At 39.4% G+C, this 26,357-nt stretch overlaps 1 protein-coding gene across 1 annotated transcript; it reads right to left on the bottom strand.

Moving 5' to 3' along the window:
* Positions 1–1,551: 1,551 nt before the first annotated feature.
* LOC113925447 (protein S100-A6-like) lies at positions 1,552–11,835 on the bottom strand. The gene is made up of 3 exons (XM_035726349.1): positions 11,811–11,835; positions 9,019–9,077; positions 1,552–1,821 (listed from the first exon to the last, which is right to left on the bottom strand). Exons 1-3 carry the CDS (start codon positions 11,833–11,835, stop codon positions 1,552–1,554), a joined length of 354 nt encoding a protein of 117 aa, XP_035582242.1.
* Positions 11,836–26,357: the final 14,522 nt, after the last annotated feature.

The following is a 26,357-nucleotide window of genomic DNA, read 5'->3' as shown; positions in this document are numbered from 1 at the left end:
GAGGATGGGTTAAATGGGGATGGGGATGAAGGAGGGCACCTGCTGTGATGAGCTCCAGGTGTCATATGGAATTGGTGAATCACTATATTGTACACCTAAAACTAATATTACACTCTGTGTTAACTACACTGGAATTAAAATAAAAACTTAAAAAGAAGAACTATAAAGCCCTTGTTGCTTTCAGTATTATGGAGATCTTGCCTACTAGTTGCTGGTGTTCAGAAATGCTTCAGGTCAGGGAAGGGAAGACTAAATCTATTCCTAAATCCATTCCATTCCCCTGAAACATAATACTCTCTTGAATATATTTGATAGCTCAATTACCAATCCTGTTTCTTTGCCAGAAATAGGTTTCTGGCAATGGTGTGCAATATGGTTGGCCTTGCCCTGATACTATTTTTTGGCCGCTGACTGCAAATATTTCCTTCCTGGGAGTCAATAGTGCATTACAGTGATGCTTTTCATAACCTTGTGATACATCATTTTTACATATTTCACCACAGGAATATGTACAAATTCAAGAGATTTAAGTTTCTGAATAATGAAGGCCACTTTTGAGTATAAGTGTAATATTTTGGTGGTAGATAATTTTAAAAGGATACATGGATATAATGTGAACTCTGAAGCCACATTATTGAGTATGGAGTTATCCCTCTCTATAGGAACCACCTTGTTTCTAGTGTACTAAATACCTCTTGATATCTCCTCTAGTCACTGAGCTTTTCTTGCATTTTTCTTTAGGACTGAGGGTGTTTTAGGGGAGAAATGTCCTTGACATGATCACATCTCCCACATCCGTTGCAGCCTGCTAACACATGCATTTCTATGTTGAAAGGAGCTACATTTAGGATCAATTAAAAAAATTTTTTTTGATAGAGTCAGTTTTTATTTTATTTTATTTATTTACTTTTAAAGATTTTATTTATTCTTTTAGAGAGAGAGACAGAACACGAGCAGGAGGACAGAGGGAGAGGGAAAGAGGGAATCTTAAACAGACTCCGTGCTGAGTGTGGAGCCTGCTGCAGGGGCTTGATATCACATCACATGAGATCATGACCTAAGCTGAAACCAAGAGTTAGATGTTCAAGTGACTGAGCCACCTAGGGGGATAGGGTCAATTTTTAAAACTAGCTTGCTATTTTTAGAGTATGATATATTCTCACTATGAACAAAATTCTGACATGACAGAAAAGTACAAAGAAGAAAGTAAAAATATACCTAAAATTGTATCACCAGAGAAAACATCCGACAGTATGGTGAACATCCTTCAGACATTTCTCTATGCATTTCTACGCATTTGTAGATTAATACAATTTTACATGAATGAAATCACACACTATATGCACTCTTTTGAAACATGCTTCTTTTCAGCCAATCATTTGTCCCTGAGATCTTGCCATATCCATCAATAAAGAACTACTTTCTTGTTTTACAGGCTGACATGTATTTCTTTTTTTTTTAACCAAAAAAAGATACTTATTGAACAGTTACCCACCACTGGATTAGACTTAGGCAGGCCTTATAGACGGTCTCCACCTTCCTGATTTATTTTCAGCCCTTGAGAGCATCATTGTAGATCAAAGTCAAGGCCCCCAGGAAGGTGACATATTCCTGGAAGCTCACCACTTTGCCCTTGTTCCGGTCCAAGTCGTCCATCAGCTTTGCAATCTCAGCATCCTGCAGCTTCAGGCCAATGGTGAGCTCTTTCTGGATCAGCTCCATCAGGTCCTTCTTGCCCAGGGTATTCTTGTCACCATCGCTGCCCAAGTACTTGCAGAAGATGACCACAAGGAGGCTAACGGCCTGATCCAGCGGGCGATCCTTAGTTGGACAGTAGGCTCAGAGCACATGGCAGGGGGAGTGTGGAGGAACCACCGGGGTGGTGGCCAGCGCACATTTTAGCCTACAGGCTGCAGTGTATTCTACTGAATCCATGTGTTACCTTGACACAACTTACCTAGGCTGGTTCTGAATTTCTACCATTATAAAAAAGAGCCACATGAGGTATCCCATGGTTACATCTATTCTCACTCATTTATTTCTTTTGGATAAACTACTATATGTAGGGTTTTAGGTCATTTTTATGCATATTGCCAAACTATCCTCTAGAAATATTGTACCAATTTATATTCCCATCAATAGGACATGAAAGTATGCATTTCCTGAAACCATATCCAATTCTGAATGTTATTAACTTTTTCAATATTTGTTGAGATCCAAAAAATGGTATTTAATTTATATTTTACTTAGCTAGTATTTGATTCCTAATAAGAATAAACATCTCCTGGGGCGCCTGGGTGGCTCAGATAGTTAAGCATCTGCCTTCCACTCAGGTCATGATCCCAGGGTCCTCGGGGACCGAGCCCCATGTCTGGCTCCTGGCTCGGCGGGGAGCCTGCTTCTCCCTCTCCCTCTGCCTCTCTCCCTGCTCATGCTCTCTCTCTGTATCTCTCTGTCTCAAATGAACAAACAAACAAACAAAAAATCTTAAAAAAAGAAAGAAAAATTAAAAAAAAAAGATTAAACATCTCCTATGCTTATTGGTTATTTGGATTCCTTCTTTTTTTTTTATTCCTTCTTTTCATAAATTTCCTGTTCATATTCTTTTGTCATCTTTCTTTTTGTTTCTCCCATATATGTACACATTTTTTTTTTATTTTTAGCACTTTGTTATGTGTCATGTTATGAAACATTTTCCTGATTTGTCATCTCTCTCCCTTCCTTACAGTGTGAATTGTTAAGTTCATTTTTTGTTTGGTTGTCTGCAACACAAAAGTTTAAAAAGTCAAAGTTATAAATCTTATCTTTTTTGGCTTCTGAATTTTTGTGACATAGTTTTAAAAAGTCTGCCATATCTCAAAGGGAAATATATTTATCCATTCTTTTCCTCTAGTACTTCTGAGTCATCTATCACACTTACATATGTGATCCATCTAGAAGGTATTTACCATGTAAGGAGTTAACATCTTGATCTGTTTGGTTTTTTCTTTTTTTTTTTTCCTGGATGGATGACTAATCTATTGTCCCAAACCCTTACCGAATGACTTTTCTTTACCACTTATTTGAAATGCTACCTTTATCTATAAATTAATATATTTTCATCTGGCATAGTGATCAACATTGTATTTGGAGTCAAACAGATCTCTTTGATCATTTTCTTCATATAGCACTTCTTGTTAAGGTTTTGTTATTTAATTTACATTTTTGTTCCTATTGAAATTGATGTGTTGTGTGCCACTCTATTTTATGACTAGGGATTTTTTGTATATAAGCCAACTATTAATTTTGTACATATAGTTTAAAATAACCTCCAAAAATGACAATTTTGCTGCTTCCATTCCAGTTTTTATTGGGTTCCCTGTTTTAATATACTGGTGGCACCTCTATTTTACTACAGACATTAATGAGTTAAGGAAAAATTCATCTAATTCTACTTTACTGAGTGATTTCATTGGAAATGGATATTAAATTTTGTTAAATGCATTTTTGGCCTCAATCAAGATGATCATACAGTTTCTCCTCTTTGACTTACTAATATGGTGATTATATTAATAGTTTTTTAAAACTATAAACCTCATTTGCATTTCTAGAATAAATCCCACTTGGTCATAGAGTATCAATCTTTTAATATACTTCTTCATTCTGTTCAAGATATGCAAGATTATTTTCACATTTATAATTTGACTATAAATAGTGTATCCTAACAGTCCCAACATTTTTTCTTTTGGTTCTACTTCAGGTACTAACTTCAAAGTCAATTAATGTAAAATACATTGCTTGGGGCGCCTGGCTAGCTCAGTTGGAAGAGCACCAACTCTTGATTTCTGGGTCATGAGTTTGAACCCCATGTTGGGTGTAGGATTAAGAGATAAAATAAATAAACTTAAAATAAATAAAATACTATGCTTTATAAAATGGAACTACTAAACAAAGTCAGAAATGAAAGAGAAGAAATAACCAACACCACACAAATACAAAGGATTATAAGAGAATATTATGAAAAATTATATAGAAGAAACGGATAAGTTCCTAGAAACATATATCCTCCCAGAGCGGAATCAGGAAGAAACAGAAAATTTGGACAGTAATCAAATTGGTAATCAAAAAACTCCCAGCGAACAAAAGCCCAGGACTGGATGGCTCCACAAGTGAATTCTACCAAACATTTAAAGAAGAGTTAATACCTACTCAAACTATTCCAAAAACAAAGAAGAGAAAGGAAAGCTTCCAAATTTGTTCTATGGAGCCAGCATTACCCTGATACAAAAACCAGATGAAGACACCACAAAAAAAGAGAACTACAGACCAATATCTCTGATGAACATGATGCAAAAATCCTCAACAAAATATTAGCAAGCAGAATCCAAAAATACATTCAAAAAAATCATTCACCACAATCAAGTGGGATTTATTCCTGAGATGCAAGAGTATCTCAATATATGTAGATCAATCAATGTGATACATCACATTAACAAGAGAAAGGATAAAAACTGTATAGTCATTTCAATAGATGCAGAAAAAGCATTTAACAAAGTATGACATCCATTCATGATAAAAATCCTGAACAAAGTAGGTTTAGAGGGAATATACCTCAGCATAATAAAGGCCATATATGAAAAACCCACAGCTAACATCATACTCTGTGTTGAAAAACTGAGAGCTTTTCCCCTACGGTCAGGAACAAGACAAGGGTATCCACTCTCACCACTTTTATTCAACATAGTACTGGGAGTCCTAGCCACAGCAACCAAATAAGAAAAAGAAATAAAAGACATCCAAATTGGTAAAGAAGAAGTAATACTTTCACTATTTGCAGACAACATGATACTATATATAGAAAACCTTAAAGACTCCACCAAAAAAAACCTAATAGAACTAATAAATGAATTCAGTAAAGTCACAGGATACAAAATCAATATACAGAAATCCACAGCATTTCTATATACCATTAATGAAGAAGCAGAACGAGAAACTGAGAAAACAACCCCATTTACAATTGCACTAAAAAGAATAAAATACCTCCAGGGGTGCCTGGGTGGCTCAGTTGGTTAAACGTCTGCCTTCAGCTCAGGTCATGATCATGGGTTCCTGGGATCAAGCCCCATGTCCCCTCCCTGCTCAGTGGGGAGCCTGCTTCTCCCTCTCCCTCTGCCTTTCCCTCCACTTGTTTTCTCTCCCTCCCTCCCGCCCGCTCTCTCTCTCTCTCTCCCCTCTCAAATAAATAAATAAAATCTTGAAAAAAATTTTTAAATATTTTTTTAAAAGAATAAAATACCTTGGAACAAATTTAACCAAGAAGATGAAAGATCTATACTCTGAAAACTAAAACACTGATGAAAGATGAAGATGAAACAAACAAATGGAAAGATATTCTATGTTCATGGATTGGGAGAACAAATATTGTTAAAATGTCCATACTACCCAAAGCAGCCTACAGATTTAATACAATCCCTGTCAGAATACCAACAGCATTTTTCACAGAACAAAAACAAATAATCCTAAAATTTATATGGAACCACAAGAAACCCAGAATAGCCAAAGCAATCTTGAAAAAGAAGAACAAGACTAGAGATATCATAATTCCAGATTTCAAGATACACCACAAAGCTGTGGTAATCAAAATGGTATGGTACTGGCACATAAAAAGACACATAGATCAATAGAACGGAATAGAGAGAAATAAACCCATGATTGTATGGTCAATTAATCTTTGACAAAGGAAGCAAGAATATGCACTGGGAAAAAGACAGTCTCTTCAATAAACAGTATTGGGAAAACTGTATAGCAACATATAAAAGAATGAACTTGGACCACTTCTTTACACCATAGACAAAAATAAACTCAAAATGGAAAAAAGATCTAAATGTGAGACCTGAAACCATAAAAATCCTAGAAAAGAGCACAAGCACTAATTTCTTTGACATTGTCAATAGCAACATTTTTCTAGATACATCTCTAAGGCAAGGGAAACAAAAGCAAAAATAAATTATTGGGACTAACCAAAATAAAAAGTTTCTCCACAGCAAAGGAAATAATCAACAAAACAAAAGACAACCTACTGAATAGGAGAAGATATTTGCAAATGATATATTCGATAAGGGGTTAGTATCCAAAATATATAAAGGACTTACACAACTTGACACCAGAACACCCCCAAAAAATCCAATGAACAGACATTTCTCCAAAGACATTCAGCCGCCCACAGACACGTGAAAAGATGTTCCACATCACTCATTATCAGGGACATGCAAATCAAAACCACACTGAGGTATCAACTCACACCTGTCAGAGTGGCTAAAATCAACAACACAAGAAACAACAGGTGTTGGTGAGGATGTGGGAAAAAAGGAACCCCCTTGCACTGTTGGTGGGAATGCAAACTGGTACAGCTACTGTGAAAACAGTATGAAGTTTCCTTAACAAATTAAAAATAGAATTACCATATGATGCAGTAATTCTGCTACTGAGTATTTACTCAAAGAATAGGAAAACAGTCATTTGAAAAGATATATGTGCCCCTATGTTTATAGCAGCATTATTTACAATAGCCAAGATATGGAGGCAGCCCAAATGTCCATTGATAGATGAATGGATAGGGAAGAGATGATATATATATATATTGTACCCTCTAGATCCACCCATGTTGTTGCAGATGGCAAGATCTCATTCTTTTGAAAGAATGAAAGTACTCGGGCGCCTGGGTGGCTCAGCTGGTTGGGCGACTGCCTTCGGCTCAGGTCATGATCCCAGAGTCCCGGGATCGAGTCCCGCGTCGGGCTCCCTGCTCAGCGGGGAGTCTGCTTTTCCCTCTGACCCCTCTTCCCTCCCGTGCTCTCTGTCTCTCATTCTCTCTCTCAAATAAATAAATAAATAAAATCTTTAAAAAAAAAAAAAAGAATGAAAGTACTCAGCCATAAAAAAAAAAGAATGAAGGGCACCTGGGTGGCTCAGTCATTAAGCATCTGCCTTCAGCTCAGGTCATGATCCAAGGGTCCTGGGATCAAGCCCCAGGTCAGGCTCTCTGCTCAGGGGGAAGCCTCCTTCTCCCTCTCCACTCCTCCAGCTTGTGTTCCCTCTCTCGCTGTGTCTCTCTCTGTCAAAATAAATAAATAAAATCTTGAAAAAAAAAGAAATCTTGCCATTTGCAACAACATAGATGGATCCAAAGAGTATAATCCTAAGTGAAATAAGTCAGTCAGAGAAAGACAAATACCATATGATTTTATTCCTGTGAGAAATTTAAGAACCAAAACAAAATGAACAAAGAAAAAAGAGACAAAAAAACAAACTCTTAAATGTAGAGAACATATGGCCCACAAAAATGTACATAACATTATTCATAATAGCCAAAAACTGGAAACAACCCAAATGTCCACCAATTGACAACTGGATAAACAAAATATGGTATAGCCATACAGTGGAATATTATTCAGCAATGAAAAGGAATGAAATACTGATACATGCTACAACATAGATGAAAGTCTTAAAAACATTTTGCTAAATGAAATAAGCCAGTCACAAAAGGCCACATAATGTATATTTCCATTTATATGAAATGTCCATAATAGGCAAATCCAAAGGTACACAAAGTGGGTTAGCTGTCGCCAAGGGCTGGGAGTGGTTGGAAATGTGGAGTGACTACTAATGGGTTCAAGGTTTCTTTGTAGGGTGATGAAAATGTTCTAAAATTAGGTGGTGGAGATAATTAAACAATTCTGTGAATATATATCACTCAATTACATACTTTGAAGGGCTGAATTTCATTATACATGAATTTTATCTCAATAAAGCTGTTTTTGGGTTTTTTTTAATCATATGAGGGATGCCTTTGTGGCTCAGTCAGTTAAGTGTCCAATTCTTGATTTTGGCTCAGGTCATAATTTCAGGGTCATGAGATTGAGCCCAACGTCGGGCTCCACGCTAGGCACCTGCTTAAGATTCTCTCTCTTCCTCTCCCTCCACCCCTCCCCCGACTTGCACATGCTCCCTCTCGCTCAGTCTAAAAAATAAAAATAAGTAAAAAATTTTTTTTTAATTTTATGAGGAAAAAATATTGAAGCCACATGTGGGAAGCAATTATTTACTTTTTTATTTTTTTCTCTTTCCAAAGGCTAGCTTAAGAATTGAAAACCTCTGTTAAAAACTGAAGCTTGGGTGGGAGGGATGGGGTGGCTGGGTGATTGACATTGGGGAGGGTATGTGCTATGATGAGTGTTGTGAATTGAGCAAGACTGTTGAATCACAGACCTGTACCTCTGAAACAAATAATACATTATATGTTAAAAAAAAAAAAAGATAGCAGGAGGGGAATAATGAAGGGGGGGAAATCGGAGGGGGAGACGAACCATGAGAGACGATGGACTCTGAAAAACAAACTGACGGTTCTAGAGGGGAGGGGGGTGGGGGGATGGGTTAGCCTGGTGATGGGTATTAAAGAGGGCACGTATTAAACGGTGTTATACACAAACAATGAATCATGGAACACTACATCAAAAACTAATGATGTAATGTATGGTGATTAACATAACATAATAAATAAATAAATAAATAAATAAATAAATAAATAACATTCTATGAAAAAAAAAAAACTGAAGCTCTGCCGCAGAGGAACAAAGAACACCCTAAATCTCTTGACTATCACAGACTGAGAAATGTATGAGGTTCCCAGCAACCAATCATAGACCTGTACTAGTGAACAATAGTGTAATTTCCCTGATCTATAAAATTTTGCTGACAAAAGGCTTTACATTTAAAAGATATAAATGTAAAATACGGGCGCCTGGGTGGCTCAGTTGGTTAAGCGACTGCCTTCGGCTCAGGTCATGATCCTGGAGTTCTGGGATCGAGTCCCGCATCAGGCTCCCTGCTCGGCAGGGAGTCTGCTTCTCCCTCTGACCCTCTTCCCTCTCGTGCTATCTCTCATTCTCTCTCTCTCAAATAAATAAATAAAATCTTTAAAAAAAAATGTAAAATACATTTGCACAAATTCAGCTGACTTTCCATGTCTTCTGCTCTTACAAGGTAATGATGAATCTGCTGGGAGTAGGTTGGCAGGTAGCTGAGGATATAGGAAGGATCTACAAAGGGTAACAGGAGGGAGGAGTATCAGAGATCCATGATGTGCTTGTCAGAGAGGGGCACTCTCATCCATCGGCATGTTCTCCAGGCTTTGTACCCTTCTTGGGAAGGCTACAGTTCCCAGTATCACACCTCAGAACAATTGTGAGGCACCTGGTCCTAACTGTAAACCCTGAAAGACCAACCACATCAACTCATGCGAGTCATCAAACAAGACCCAAGTTATCCTTTTGTTGCTGCTGTTGTCTAAACGGTCGTGTTTCTTCATGAAATCAGAGTCTGGTCTAGGGATCTTTTAGGAAAATGTAATCAAGTCTGTGTTTAATACTTAATTCCCAATTCAGTACAGTATGTTAATGAACACTGACTAATGTGGAAATTATAGTACTGTAGGGTGCAGTAGTACTGATTTCAATTCTCACACAGGAAAAATTCTACCTCTGTGTTTGCTCTCACCTGCAATCACTGTGGTGCAGCCATATATCTTTGAACAACTTAGACTTAATTTTTGAAAAGCCTTTTTAAAGCATCTTATTATCTAATAGTTGTTAGGACTGGGTATCTGTGTTACAGATATGCTTCAAGAAACAATAACCATGGAAAAATTTCTGTTTTTTTAAAAGTACCGTACTGGGGCGCCTGGGTGGCTCAGTTGGTTAAGCAACTGCCTTCAGCTCCGGTCATGATCCTGGAGTCCTAGGATCAAGTCCCACATCAGGCTTCCTGCTCAGCGGGGAGCCTGCTTCTCCCTCTGACCCTCCCCCTTCTCGTGATCTCTCTCATTCTCTCTCTCTCTCTCAAATAAATAAATAAATAAATAAACAGTACCGTACATACTGCTAACCTTTCCACTAGTAGTAGTAGAATAATAATTATTATTATGGAGGGTCCTTATCCAATATACTTGGAATCTAGTATTTAAACAACAAAGGGGGATAGGGTTTCTAGTAATCAAACTAATAAAGGGTACCTGGAGCATTTATTATGATAACAAATATCCCAGAGGAGGAAAATGTTACAAAACACATCTTCAAGGATGAAGGTTGTCACTACTTATCCACTATTAGTGAGCAAAAATTTTAAAAACTTTTTCTATAGTGCTGATGAATTTGTACTGACCTATTATCACTTATTTGCCAAGATTTTCTCATAAGATAAATATCTGTGTGACAGATATTACAGCTGAAATCGATCTCACTAGCCAGAAGTGGGTCACATGGACACCCATACATGGAGACTGGCTGGGGAGATCAGGACTATGGTTCAGGTTGGGTCAGCCAACCAACAATGTCAGTCCCACCATCCCTTCCCTCACACACTCCTGACCTCACTGAACTCTGTGAAGCCCAGCCATAGGGACAAGCACAGGCGCATGTAAAAAAGAAGACTGCCGGGGCACCTGGGTGGCTCAGTCGTTAAGCATCTGCCTTCAGCTCAGGTCATGATCTCAGGGTCCTGGGATCAAGCCCCGCATTGGGCTTCCTGCTCAGCGGGGGAGTCTGCTTCTCCCTCTCCCTCTGTGCTCTCTCTCTCTCTCAAATAAATAAATAAAATCTTTTAAAATAAAATAAAAGACTGCCTATTTCACAAATTACCCAATTACCAGTTTCACTTATGTATCAGTAATGAAGAGAATGCGGTATCAAAATAAGGAGAGACATAGGGCGCCTGGGTGGCTCAGTTGGTTAGGCGACTGCCTTCGGCTCAGGTCATGATCCTGGAGTCCCGGGATCGAGTCCCGCATCACGCTCCCTGCTCAGCAGGGTGTCCGCTTCTCCCTCTGACCCTCTTCCCTCTCGTGCTCTCTATCTCTCATTCTCTCTCTCTCAAATAAATAAAATCTTTAAAAAAAATAAGAAGAGACATATAGATACAGATTAATGGAACAGAATAGAAAGTCTAGAAATAGATCCACACATATATATGGTCAAGTGATTATCAAAAGGTGTCAAGGCCAATTAATTGAGAAAGAGTAAGCATTTCAACAAATATTGGAACTGGGCTTTCATATGGGGAAAAAAATGAACCATAAACACTATAAACAAATATTAACTTGAATTAATATAAAAGCCCACATTTCTGGAAGAAAACATAGGAGAAAATCTTTGTGATCTTGGCTTAGGTGAGGTCAAAGCACAAACCATAAAAGAAAAAAATGATAAATTGGACCTCATCATATTAAAAACTTTTGATCTTTAAAAGACACAGTTATGAAAATAAAGCAAGACACAGAAATTCTGAGCTTCCTTTCTTGCTAGTGATCTGAAGAGGCTATAGGACTAAGGAAGTCCTCATGCACTAATGGATGGAGATACATTCATGCACAGTCTGAAGAGCACTCTGGCAGTACTTAATCAAATTAAGTACATGTATAATCTGTGGCTCAGCGGTCTCCCTCCTGGGTCTGTACTCCAAAGACATCCTCACACAAGCCCAGGAAGGGGCATGTATAACTACTTTCATTGCAGTACTAATTGTGGTGGAAGCCAAAATGGTATAAAGCAGAGAAGCAATTACTATTAATTTATTTAGAAAACTTTTTAGCATTCCCAGACCCCCAAAATAACCTCTTTTAAGCTTCTGTGATATTTTAGAACACATCTTGCTAACAGATGCACAAAATAAATCCAGATAAAGCACAGATGTGCATGAACAATTCTAAGCTATGGCAGCTTGATGCCGAGATGCTGAGGGTAGTTCCCAAGAAAGAAGCCTGGCGAGGCCACTCTCACCGCTGAGGGCAGAAGTGAGGGGCATGATCCACAAAACAAACCCTGACCACTATTTTCATTCTTCACCTCTTTCATAAAAGCAAAAATCCTGTTTGGATTTCTTTCAGTTAACTAAAACAGCTACTAACGTAGGTCTTTCATGAAAGTGAACTTTCGAGAAGCAGGGTCGGTGGCGGGCGAGGGGGGGGACACCTGTACATCACATCAACTGTAATCTTTAAATCAGAAAACAATTCATCCTGGTAGATTCTACTTTTTTTATTTTACAAAAAGGAAAATGACCACTATGCACCCATTAGGATGGCTATTTTTTAAAAAAGGGAAAATAACGAGTATCTGTGAAAATGTAGAGAGAAATTGGAACCCTTGTGCATTGCTGGTGGGAATGCAAAATGTTGCAGCTGCTGTGGAAAACAGTTTGGCAGTCCCTCAAAAAGTTAAATATAGAAATGTTATGGGGTCAGGGAGAGCAACAATCAAGAAAGAATTCTTGAGACATTGTATGGTGCAACTTAGTAGGTTTATTTAAGTAGCACAGGGACGAAGTAGAATGACCTGTACTTTTGCTACATGAAGCCGGTGGTTATATGCTTAGTGCTCAAGGGGGAGGGGACATTCAGGGAGTATGAGATTATAAATGTCTTCTTTGACTTTCTACTTGTAAAACTACTTTCGCAAGATTTCTCTGGTGCTTATCATTCATTTGGATATTAAGTATTGGTGAGGTTTGCAGGAAGGCATGCGACCCCTTAAGAATGTGACAAGGGGGGACGGAGCAAGATGGTGGAGGAGTAGGAGACCTGGATTTCATCTGGTCTCAGGAATTCAGCCGAATAGGGATCAAACCATTCTGAACACCTACGAACTCAACAGGAGATCAAAGAAGAGAGTAGCAACAACTCTCTGAACAGAGAAGCGACCACTTACTGGAAGGTAGGACGTGCGGAGAAGTGAATCCGAGGCGATATTCGGGAGGATAGACGGCGGGGGAGGGGGCCTCCATCAGCCGCTTCTGGCAAGTGCTAGAGCCCCGGAGCACAAAATCGGAACTTTTAGAAGTCGGTTCCGCTGAGGGACGTCGCTCCAGTGGCTAAGCGGGAGGTGGAAACCTCGCGGGACAGTGTGGACTCAGGACCCTTGGGGTCACAGAAAGACCGGGGGTGCCTGAGTGCAGCAGAGCTCCCAGGTATTAGAGTGGGGAAGCCGGCTGCAGAGACAGAGCCAAGGCACAGGCTCTCAGCTCCGGGTTGCCATAAACTGTAATCCGCAGCCCAGTTGGGCCACTGCTCCTCCAGCAGTGACCGAACAAGCGGCAGAGCCGGGGAGACGCCCCTTCCTTCCCCGGGAGGAGCGGCGCGGGAGCGCTCCGCAGGTATCTGCTGGGTTTGGAGACTCCACACGGGGTCGGGTGCCAGAGATAGAAACGCTCGGTCACAGGCCGGGTGAGCACGGAGTGTGGCCGGAGACCAGGGAGACAGGAGTGACTGCTTTTCTCTGGGGGCGCACTGAGGAGCGGGGCACCGAGTTCTCAGCTCCTCCGGGCAGAGAGTGGGAGGCCACCATTTTCGCCCTGGTCCTCCAAAGCTGTACCGAGAGCTTGGAGGAAACAAAAGCTCCTGAGAGCAAACCTGAGGAGCTTGCTTAGCCCGGACCGACAAGGGCGGGGCAATTCCGCCTCCGGAAAAGACATTTGGGAACCACGGCAACAGGCCCCTCCCCCAGAAGATCAGCACGAACAGCCAGCAAGCCAAGACCAAGTTTACCGATCAAGGAGAACGGGAGAACTCCAGCGCTAGGGGAATACTGCACATAGAATTCGTGGCTTTTTTACCATGATTCATTAGTTTCTCAAAGTTAATTTTTTAACTGTTTTTTGGGGTTTTTTTGAATTTTTCTTTTTCCCTTTTTCAACCAACATCTTATCAATCCCTTTTTTAAAAAAACATTTTTTATTTTTCATTTTTAGAGTCATATTTTATCCCTTCATAGTAGTTACCCTTATCTTTGGCATATATATATAAGTTCTTCTCTCTTTAAAATTTTGAGATACAGTTTCTTCTAACAGATCAAAATATACCCTAAATCACTAGGGTATGGCTTTGTTCTAGTCTCCTGCCTGATCACAGTCTCTCCTTTTTTTTCTTTTCTTTTTTTTAAAATCTTCTTCTTTCTTCTTTCAAACAACTTCTTATCAATTCCGTTTATAAAACCTTTTATAATTTTCATCTTTACAGTCATCTTCCATCCCTTCATTGTATCAACCCTTATTTTGTACATATATAAGTCTTCCTTTAAAATTTTAGGAGGCACTTTCTTCTAACAGACCAAAATACACCCAAATACTAGTGTGTGGCACTGATCTATGCCCTAGCCTGATCATATTTGATCATATTTTGTTTTTTTGTTTTGTTCTGTTTTTGTTTGTTTTCATCTTTTTTTTTCCTTTTTCTTTATTTTTCTCTTTCTTTTTTCTTTCTTTCCCTTTCTTTTCCCCTGGTTTCAGGTCTTTTCTGATTTGTATAGAGTATATTTGCTGGGGACATTGTTAACCTGTTAGCATTTTGTTCTCTCATTCATCTAGTCTCCTCTGGACAAAATGACAAGACGAAAAAAATCACCTCAGCAAAAAGAACAAGAGGTAGTACCGTCTGCCAGGGACCTACTGAATACAGACATTAGTACGATGTCAGACCTAGAGTTCAGAATCATGACTTTAAAGATACTAGCTGGGCTTGAAAAAAGCGTGGAAGTTATTAGAGAAACCCTTTCTGGAGAAATAAAAGAACTAAAATCTAACCAAGTTGAAATCAAAAAAGCTATTAGTGAGGTGCAATCAAAACTGGGGGCACTAATGGCTAGGATAAATGAAGCAGAAGAGAGAATCAGTGATATAGAAGACCAAATGATGGAAAATAAAGAGGCTGAAAAAAGAGAGATAAACAACTACAGGATCACGAGGGCAGAATTCGAGAGATAAGCGATACGATAAGATGAAACAACATTAGAATAATTGGGATCCCAGAAGAAGAAGAAAGAGAGAGAGGGGCAGAAGGTATATTGGAGCAAATAATAGCAGAGAACTTCCCTAATGTGAGGAAGGAAACAGGCATCAAAATCCAGGAGGCACAGAGAACCCCTCTCAAAATCAATAATAATAGGTAAACACCCCAACATCTAATAGTAAAACTTACGAGTCTCAGACACAAAGAGAAAATCCTGAAAGCAGCTCGGGAGAAGAGATATGTAACCTACAATGGTAGAAACATTAGATTGGAAACAGACCTATCCACAGAGACCTGGCAGGCCAGAAAGGACTGGCAAGATATCTTCAGAGCACTAAACGAGAAAAATATGCAGCCAAGAATACTATATCCAGCTAGGCTGTCATTGAAAATAGAAGGAGAGATAAAAAGCTTCCAGAACAAACAAAAACTAAAGGAATTTGCAAACACGAAACCAGCCCTCCAAGAAATATTGAAAGGGGTCCTCTAAGCAAAGAGAGAGCCTAAAAGCAGCATAGATCAGAAAGGAACACAGACAATATACAGTAACAGTCACCTTACAGGCAATACAATGGCACTAAATTCATACCTTTCAATAGTTACCCTGAATGTAAATGGGCTAAAGGCCCCAATCAAAAGACACAGGCTATCAGATTGGATTAAAAAACAAGACCCATCAATATGCTGTCTGCAAGAGACTCATTTTAGACCCAAAGGCACCCCCAGATCAAAAGTGAGGGGGTGGAAAACCATTTACCATGCTAATGGACACCAAAAGAAAGCTGGGGTGGCAATTCTTATATCAGACAAATTAGATTTTAAATCAAAGACTGTAATAAGAGATGAGGAAGGACACTATATCCTACTTAAAGGGTCTATCCAACAAGAAGATCTAACAATTGTAAATATCTATGCCCCTAACATGGGAGCAGCCAATTATATAAGGCAATTAATAACAAAAGCGAAGAAACACATTGACAACAATACAATAATAGTGGGGGACTTTAACAACCCCCTGACTGAAATGGACAGATCATCTAAGCAAAAGATCAACAAGGAAATAAAGACTTTAAATGAAACACTGGACCAAATGGACTTCACATATTCAGAACATGCCATCCCAAAGCAACGGAATACACATTCTTCTCTAGTGCCCATGGAACATTCTCCAGAATTGATCACATCGTAGGTCACAAATCAGGTCTCAACAGATACCAAAAGATTGCGATTATTGCCTGCATGTTTTCAGACCACAATGCTTTGAAACTAGAACTCAATCACAAGAGGAAAGTCGGAAAGAACTCAAATACATGGAGGCTAAAGAGCATCCTACTAAAGAATGAATGGGTCAACCAGGAAATTAAAGAAGAATTAAAAAAATTCATGGAAACCAATGAAAATGAAAACACAACTGTTTAAAACCTTTGGGATACAGCAAAGGCAGTCCTAAGAGTATATAGCAATACAAGCCTTTCTCAAGAAACAAGAAGGGTCTCAAATACACAACCTAACCCTACACCTAAAGGAGCCAGAGAAAGAACAGCAAATAAAGCCTAAACCCAGCAGGAGAAGAGAAATAATAAAGATCAGAGCAGAAATCAATGAACTAGAAACCAAAAGAACAGTAGAACAGATCAACGAAACTAGGAGCTGGTTCTTTGAAAGAATTAACAAGATTGATAAACCCCTGGCCAGACTTATCAAAAAGAAAAATAACCCAAATCAACAAAATCATGAATGAAAGAGGAGAGATCGCAACCAACACCAAAGAAATACAAACAATTCTAAGAACGTATTATGAGCAACTCTATGCCAGCAAATTAGATAACCTGGAAGAAATGGGTGCATTCCTAGAGATGTATCAACTACCAAAATTGAACCAGGAAGAAATAGAAAACCTGAACAGACCTATAACCACTAAGGAAATTGAAGCAGTCATCAAAAATCTCCCAACAAACAAAAGCCCAGGGCCAGATGGCTTCCCAGGGGAATTCTATCAGACATTTAAAGAAGAATTAATACCTATTCTTCTGAAACTGTTCCAAAAAATAGAAATGGAAGGAAAACTTTCGAACTCATTTTATGAGGCCACCATTACCTTGATCCCAAAACGAGACAAAGACCCCATCAAAAAGGAGAATTACAGACCCATATCCTTGATGAACATGGAGGCAAAAATTCTCACCAAAATACTAGCCAGTAGGATCCAACAGTACATTAAAAGGATTATTCACCATGACCAAGTGGGATTTATCCCTGGGCTGCAAGGTTGGTTCAACATCCGCAAATCAATCAACGTGATAAAATACATTAACAAAAGAAAGAACAAGAGTCATATGATCCTCTCAATAGATGCAGAAAAAGCATTTGACAAAGTACAGCATCCTTTCTTGATCAAAACTCTTCAGAGTATAGGGATAGAGGGTACATACCTCAATATCATAAAAGCCATCTATGAAAAACCTACAGCGAATATCATTCTCAATGGGGAAAAGCTGAGAGCTTTCCCCCTAAGGTCAGGAACGCGGCAGGGATGTCCACTCTCACCACTGCTATTCAACATAGTATTAGAAGTCCTAGCCACAGCAATCAGACAACAAAAAGAAATCAAAGGCATCCAAATCGGCAAAGAGGAAGTCAAACTCTCACTCTTTGCAGATGATATGATACTGTATGTGGAAAACCCAAAAGACTCCACCCCAAAACTGCTAGAATTCATACAGGAATTAAGTAAAGTAGGATATAAAATCAATGCACAGAGATCAGTGGCATTCCTATACACCAACAACAGGACAGAAGAGAGACAAATCAAGGAGTCGATCCCATTTACAATTGCACCCAAAACCATAAGATACCTAGGAATAAATGTAACCAAAGAGGCAAAGGATCTGTAACTCAGAAAACTATAAAATACTCATGAAAGAAATTGAAGAAGACACAAAGAAATGGAAAAACGTTCCATGCTCATGGATTGGAAGAACAAACATTGTGAAGATGTCAATGCTACCTAGAGCAATCTACACATTCAATACAATCCCCATCAAAATACCATCCACTTTTTTCAAAGAAATGGAACAAATAATCCTAAAATTTGTATGGAACCAGAAGAGATCCCGAATAGCCAGAGGAATATTGAAAAAGAAAAGCAAAACTGGCGGCATCACAATTCCGGACTTTCAGCTCTATTACAAAGCTGTCATCATCAAGACAGTATGGTACTGGCACAAAAACAGACACACAGATCAATGGAACAGAATCGAGAGCCCAGAAATGGACCCTCAACTCTACAGTCAACTAATCTTTGACAAAACAGGAAAGAATGTCCAATGGCAAAAAGACAGTCTCTTCAACAAATGGTGTTGGGAAAATTGGACAGCCACATGCGGAAGAATGAAACTGGACCATTTCCTTACACCACACACAAAAATAGACTCTAAATGGTTGAAAGACCTAAACGTGAGACAGGAGTCCATCAAAATCCTAAAGGAGAACACAGGTAGCAACCTCTTCGACCTCAGCCGCAGCAACTTTTTCCTAGAAACATCGCCAAAGGCAAGGGAAGCCAGGGCAAAAATAAACTATTGGGATTTCATCAAGATAAAAAGCTTTTGCACAGCAAAGGAAACAGTCCACAAAACCAAAAGACAGCCGACAGAATGGGAGAAAATATTTGCAAATGACATATCAGATAAAGGGCTAGTATCCAAAATCTATAAAGAACTTATCAAACTCAACACCCAAAGAACAAATAACCCAATCAAGAAATGGGCAGAAGACATGAACAGACATTTTTCCAAAGACATCCAAATGGCCAACAGACACATGAAAAAGTGCTCAACATCGCTCGGCATCAGGGAAATCCAAATCAAAACCTCAATGAGATACCACCTCACACCAGTCAGAATGGCTAGAATTAACAAGTCAGGAAACGACAGATGTTGGCAGGGATGCGGAGAAAGGGGAACCCTCCTACACTGTTGGTGGGAATGCAAGCTGGTGCAACCACTCTGGAAAACAGTATGGAGGTTCCTCAAACAGTTGAAAATAGAGCTACCCTATGATCCAGCAATTGCACTACTGGGTATTTACCCCAAAGATACAAATGTAGGGATCCGAAATGGTACGTGTACCCCAATGTTTATAGCAGCAATGTCCACAATAGCCAAATGTGGAAAGAGCCAAGATGTCCATCGACAGATGAATGGATAAAGAAGATGTGGTATATATACACAATGGAATATTATGCAGCCATCAAAAGGAATGAGATCTTGCCATTTGCAATGACATGGATGGAACTGGAGCGTGTTCCCTCCAGTTTGCTGAGTGAAATAAGTCAATCAGAGAAAGACATGTATCATATGACCTCGCTGATATGAGGAATTTTTAATCTCAGGAAACAAACTGAGGGTTGCTGGAGTGGTGGGGAGTGGGAGGGATGGGGTGGCTGGGTGATAGACATTGGGGACGGTATGTGCTATGGTGAGCGCTGTGAATTGTGCAAGACTGTTGAATCACAGATCTGTACTTCTGAAACAAATAATGCAACATATGTTAAGAAAAAAAAAAAGAAGATAGCAGGAGGGGAAGAATAAAGGGGAGTAAGTCGGAGGGGGAGACAAACCATGAGAGACGATGGACTCTGAAAAACAAACTGAGGTTTCTAGAGGGGAGGGGGGTGGGGGGGGGTGGGGGGATGGGTTAGCCTGGTGATGGGTATTAAAGAGGGCATGTTCTGCGTGGAGCACTGGGTGTTATGCACAAACAATGAATCATGGAACACTACATCAAAAACTAATGATGTAATGTATGGTGATTAACATAACAATAAAAATTAAAAAAAAAAAAAGAATGTGGCAACCAAGGGTGCCTGGCTGGCTCAGTTGGTAGAGCATGCAACTCTTGATCTTGGGGTTGTGAGTTTGAGCCTGCATTGGGTGTAGAGATTACTTAAAATAAAATAGAGATTACTAAAATAAAATCTTAAAAAAAAGAAGATGTGGCAACCAGCACATATTTGATCCTTGTCAGAACTATGCAGAATATAGATCAGTCTTCTGGGCTAAAAGTGAACATTTTTCTGCTTCCATCCCTCATTAGAAGTACCATATGACTCAACAGTTCCGCTCCTAGATATATACCCCAAAGAATTGAAAACAGGGACTCAAACATATACTTGTATACAAACGTTCATAGTAGTGTTACATTAAGCAAAAGATGGAAATAACCCAAATGTCCCTGTGAATGGATGAACAAAACGTGGCATATACATACAATGGAATATTATTAATCTGCAACAAGGCATGAAATTCTGATACATGCTACAAAATGGTTAAAACTTGAAAATATTATGCTAAGTGAAATAAACCAGACATGACTTGTCCAAAAGGACATATCTTATAATTCCACTTATATGAGGTGCTTAGAATAGGCAAGTTCCTAGAAACAGAGTAGAATAGAGGTTGTCAGGGTCTGGGACCAGAAGGGGATGGAGTGTTATTGCTTAATGGACATAAAGCTTCTGTTTGGGATGATGAAAAAGTTCTGGAAATGGATAATGGTCATGGTTGCAGCACTTAATATCACGGAATGGTTGAAATGATGAATTTTATGTTATGTCTATTTTTCCATAATAAAGAGAAAGAGTGTGCATGAACAGAGGGTTCACAGGGCTAAGTGACTTGCCTGAGGCTACCTCCCTAACAGATGCCAGAATTGTGATCAATCCCCCCCACCAACTGGCCCCAGAGCAGGAGCTTCTTGCCCTGCACTGTCCCCTGCCTTCTCCATCCTCCTGTCTTCTCAATATGTGAGCCAAAACAAGGCAGAGGTGCCTTCTCTGACCTCAGCTGGGAACGTGCGCATCAGGCTACTCACATTTTTTTCCAGGCTCTGCACATGTCTGTGCATGACCATGAACGTACCAAGAGTATTGATTTGGGATTACAAACAAATTTTAGCAGGTAGGTAAATTCACAGATACAGAATCTGTGAAAAATGAGGATTGACTATGTTTACTAAAATGTATTTTTTTAAGATTTTATTTATTTATTTGTCAGAGAGAGAGAGAGCACAAGCAGGGGGAGAGGCAGGCAGAGGGAGAAGAAGGCTCCCCGCTGAGCAAGGAGCCCAATGCGGGGCTTGATCCCAGGACCCTGGGATCATGACCTGAGCCGAAGGCAGACACTCAACAGACTGAGCCACGTAGGCATCCCCTAACGTGTATTTTTAAGCTTGGCCAAGTTTTGGAAGTAATCTCCCAACAAAGTGGGTACAGATTTATACAAGGTGCAAAATGTCACTCTGGCTTTACTTAGAGAAACATCTTCTTCAGTGGAAAACAAATCAAGCAGTTGTTTGCACTCTTACATGCATGTGAGATTCACCTGGGAAGCTTATTAAAATGCAGATCCTGGACCTCTGAAGAGGTTCAGGTGAGCTAGGATTGAGCCCCACCATCTGCATTTTTAAAAGCAGGCTCAGATGATTCTGACAGCTGAAAATAAAATAAAATATATAGCAGTTCTAAATCTGGGCCTACCTCTTGTTCATGCACTGCAGCCAAAGACCACAAGTAACACATCAGTAAGTCAAACAAATCTGGTTTATTGGCTGGGCTCATTGCAATCAGGGAGACCACACACCATGGAAGAACAATGGGGGCCATCTCATTAAGAAAGAGTCAGAAGGAACTTGCTATGGGAATTTGGCTTGTGCTAGACAATTTGGGGGAGAGTTCAAAAAAGCAAGCGTTTGTCATGGATTGGGTGCCGTTGGGAAGTAAGAGCAATTCCACAATTGGGTTTCTCAATCATTTTTATCTAGAAGGCAGGAGAAATGAAGAGAGGCTAAAGCAATTGGTAAAGAATCAGGAGTTACTCTGCTGGGAAAGAGGATATTTGATCATTTTTATGATTTCACAGTGATCTTGTTTTTTGTTAAGCTCAGACTCAACTACACAGTGGTCTTGTTTTTTGTTTCACTTCATTACCAAGACAGAGTGACCTCATCCAACCTTGGTGCTTAAGACATTGTTTATATTCAACAGGAAAACATCTTGGCCTGGCTGTGGGTGCCATCAACTCTAAGGTCCAGTTGGCAGTACCAGGCCAGCTCCCAGCTCTTAAGGTTTGCTTTTTTTCTTTTTGGTCTCCTTGGACATCAGTTGTCCTGCTTCCCCCTTCTCCCATGGTCCTGTCACTCTCCTTTGTCCCATTTTGCCAATGTCTTACCAGATTCAAGTTCAGCAATCAGCCTATCTAACATTTGCATAAAATTTCCCACACTTGAAAGGGTACCAACGCCTATATTTCCTGCTAATACATACACAAGTGATGGGGAAAATGCTCCCCAAACACTCACAATAAAAGTAAGGTGATACTTCAAGTTGCTATCTCAAGGGAAGAAATTTTGTCTTTTTCATAGTTCTTGGCATATCACAAATGTTAAGCAAATATGAAGTGGAGTGTGGTGGTGAGCTTGGGGATAAAAAGGAGGATGCAGTGGTGTTAAAAGGAGTCAGAGGTGTTTAATCTCATTTTAAATCCTCAGAGAAACCATAAGCACCTCTAACAAACAGTTTTAAATGAGTTGTAGTAAAAAGATGTGGGTTTAGTGATCATGGGGTCATTAAGAAAACCATTATGTAGCCTAGATTTTTTTTAGAAAAACAGTACTTTTTAAGCCTCTTAGGATGGCCAAATTCAATTTCCAATTGTTCTGGGTCTGCCTTAGACAGGCTGGCTAGAGCTGATGTTTGCATCGTGATACAAATGGTTGGTAAAACCTAGATCTCTGTAAATGGAGTGATGATGACCATAAATATGCTAATGATTAATAACCTACACATGCTTAAGTTTAGGCATTCCCAATATGCTTTTACTTGCTCAAAATCCACAGATTAGAAATGTCAAGTGCTTACATCATAAAAAAAAATATGATTTACCCATTGAAAATACTTGGTTTTAATCATGTATTTGGACAACATGGCCCACCAAAAAATTTTTAATAAAAATTTTGAATTATTATCCCTATAAAGGAAGTCTCTGATAGTTCAAAACAACGACTGAGTATTTTAGTGACCCAAGAAGAAAATCTACTTTTATCAAAAATAAAAAATAAAGAATTAGGATGAAACTAGCCCAGGAGAATGAGAGAAATCACATCGACGCGGCAAATGAAGCAGCTCTAGGTAACCTATTCATAACAGCTCTTCAAATTCCAGGTGATCTTTGTTTCTTTCTGAAACAATACACTCTCTCAAAACCCTATTTTGAAAGGAAAAAAAATTGTATTTCCAAATGTAAAGCACCTCATCACCCCCTTACTATTCTTAGCTCTTAATTTCTCTATATGTTGTCTGAGAAGAGAAATGTCATAAACATCCAGAGAATCCTCTATTTTTTTTGAGACTAGATTTACTTCGATCTTGATAGTCACATTGAAGCACATGGTTACTCTATAAACAATCCATGTAAAACATGTTTTAGGATCTTGATTGGTGGGTTGACAATACGTACCAGTTCAATAAAGCAGTTTTATAAAAGGAAACCCATATGAAGTAGACCAGTGGTGGGCAAATGTAAATGTATTTTAGTTTTGTATAAAAAAATAAAATGATAGACTTGCCTGTTTACAGCATTTAAAACCTGAAGTATGTATCACATAATTATGTGCCAGTCTTCCCCGTAAGAGTCAAAAGATTGGAAATATGTTCCTTTCATTTTATTTGCCTTTAGTCCCATTTTACAGATGTACTGGAAAAGTAAGAAATTTAGTCACCACGCTTACATTTTAAGAGAAACAGATTTTAAGAGAGTCTAGATGGGTCTAGAAATGAATATGCACAGAGCTAACTAGGTTGGCGTACACAGCGTTAGAGTTTGTGGATACATTGGAAAGCATAGTTCTGTCTGGTTTCTGCCCAGTTTTCCAGCTATACTTGGACCTGGTCTGTGTCCCTCTGAGTCTTCAACATCCTGAGCCTCTTAACTTGCACACAACAAGCTAGAGTTCAGGCACTTTGTTGTTAAAATATACATGAACGTGAGACTCTGGTCTACAATTCTTATTTGCCTGGCTTTTAAACCAGGTGGGGCGGGGGGGGGGGAATCTCGGTGGCTCAGTTGGTTAAGCATCTGACTTTGGCTCAGGTCATGATCCAAGGGTCCTGGGATGAAGTCGTGTACTGGGCTGCCTGCTCAGTGGGGAGCCTGCGTCTACCTCTGCCTCTCCTCCCCACTCGTGCTTGCTCTCTCTCTCTCTCGCTCTCACAAAAATAAATAAAAGCTTTTTTTAAAATTTATTTATTTATTTATTTATTTATTTATTTATTTATTTAAATTAAGGCGGGTGGGGGCGCCTGGGAGGCAAAGTTGGTGACTTGGTTTCAGCTCAGGTCATGATCTCAGGTCTTGACCTCAGGTTCATGAGATCAAGCCTCCTGTTGTGCTCTCTCTCAGAGCGAAGTCCGCTTGAAACTCTCCCTCTTCCTCCACCCCCCCCCGCACACACACTCTCTCTCTCTAATAAATAAATAAAATCTTTAAACAAATAAAAAAAATAAAATCAAGTGAATTGCTTATGTAATAATTAAAAACAGCAAAATCTCTGTTGAGTTTACTTGAACAGCAACCAAGAATAATACAAAAGGAAAATATTGTAATTAGGAGAAAGAAAAGAATGAAAAGGTGCTTCGATTTCATGAATGTATTGTTGGAATTTATATATACATAGATGATTTATGTAGGTTTATGAAATTAAAGCAGTTTTTCTGCAAGACACGCATCTGCAACATCTTTTGAAAGCCGACATATTATGGAACAGTACAATCACGAGAATGGCATTTAGGTGTGTTCTCTTTCAGGGTTAACACACCACAAATTTGCTCAGTCTGTTCATGTGTTTAATTGCCTTCTGTTATTATTTTTTATGCAGGACATCTAGCCAGAGCCCAGCGAATTGGAGCAATTATGTTTGGCTTGCATTCCTTCAGAGAACAGAGACTACTAATTGCAGTGAAATTCACCCTTCACCTGCACTTTCAATAATCTGCCTCAGATCCTGTACGCAGGCAGAACGTAGGGCTTGGGACATCATTCAGGTAAACCAAAGCCCCCAAAATAATGTGGAGGAAAAAATATATTTTCTAAAATCCAATATGTTGTGAATTTACACCGGTTTTAAGAATACATTTTATTCACCAATTGCTTATAAATAATTGCTCAGCACTTCTCTTAGGTATTTAATATTCATGTAATAATATGTGTGTAATATTAGTTACAAAATTGAAAAATATAGATAGAAGTACATGGAAAAGACTGAATCAAGTTGAACAGTCTTAATGTTTGGAGAATCATCGTAACGGTATTCGGGCAGCAGGACACTATTTTCATGTGACTGCTCTATAGTACAGAGAAGGCAGTACTGTTGACTCTTGAACAACAAAAGGGTTAGAAGCACCAACCCCCCCCCCCCCCCCCCCCCCCCCCCCCCCCCCGGGCGCCTGGGTGGCTCAGTCATTAAGCGTCTGCCTTCGGCTCGGGTCTCCTGGGATCATCAGGAAGCCTGCTTCTCCCTCTCCCACTCCCCCTGCTTGTGTTCCCTCTCTCGCTAACTCTCTCTCTGTCAAATACATAAATAAAATGTTAAAAAAAAAAAAAGCTGCAACCCCCAAGCAGTCAAAAATCTGAGTATAAGTTTTGCCTCCCCCAAAACTTAACAACTAATAGCCTACTGTTGACCAGAGCCTTACTGATAATGAAAAGAGTTGATTAACCAATATTTTGTATGTTATATGTATTATAATCCGGATTCTTACAAAAAAGTAAAGAAAAATGTTATTAAGAAAATCATAAGGAAAAGAAAATGCATTTACAGTACCATACTGTATGTATTAAAACAATCCCCATGTATGCGGACCCGCACTGTTCAAATCTCTGTTGTTTGGATGTCCACCATATATTGCAGCCAGACTGATAAAAAAAAAAAAAATGTTGTGTTTCTGATTTCATCATGTTCATGCAGAAGCAGCCTTGCTGGGAAAAACTAGAATGTAGATCATTTCCCCCATTCTTGTCAAGATTAGATATTCTCTTCTCTTTAGTTTTTAACTCTGATAGTTACAAAGTAATGCTGCCCCCCCTTCCTCCTTCCCACCCCAGGTACCCCCCTCAGTTGGCCCCATGGGCTGCTCAGATCAGCTCACAAAACGCTCCAAGAGGCTCCAAGGCTTAGAAAATGCACAAAGCTTCTATTGAGCCAGAGTTCCTTCTCTACAAGTAATGCTGGTTTTATTTTTGTTTTCTCACTGTTTTTCCTCAATAATTAAGTATCCTTATTTCTGGGGTGCCTGGGTGGCTCAGTCGGTTAAACATCTGCCTTCGGCTCAGGTCACGATCTCAGGGTCCTGGGATCGAGCCCCGCATTGGGCTCCCTGCTCAGCGGGAAGCCTGCTTCTCCCTCTGCCTCTGCCTGCCTCCCTACCTGTGATCTCTCTCTCTCTCTCTGTCAAATAAGTAAAAATTAAAAAAAAAAAACTTAAAAAAGT

The sequence above is a fragment of the Zalophus californianus genome, chromosome 2 (assembly GCF_009762305.2).
Source record: "Zalophus californianus isolate mZalCal1 chromosome 2, mZalCal1.pri.v2, whole genome shotgun sequence".
Taxonomy (NCBI): Eukaryota; Metazoa; Chordata; class Mammalia; order Carnivora; family Otariidae; genus Zalophus; species Zalophus californianus.
The sequence above is the reverse complement of the archived record's forward strand: the minus strand, read 5'-3'. Positions and strand labels throughout refer to the sequence as shown.

What these genes read in the sequence shown, in the direction of transcription:
- LOC113925447 (XM_035726349.1), bottom strand. Translation starts at nt 11,835, where the DNA reads ATGCCCCTCACTTCTGCCCTCAGCG. An exon ending in CCTCACTTCTGCCCTCAGCG is followed by an intron (nt 9,078 to 11,810) that starts GTGAGAGTGGCC and finishes TACCCTTTGTAG; the next exon opens with ATCCTTCCTATATCCTCAGC. An exon ending in AGCAGATTCATCATTACCTT is followed by an intron (nt 1,822 to 9,018) that starts GTAAGAGCAGAA and finishes TGTCCAACTAAG; the next exon opens with GATCGCCCGCTGGATCAGGC.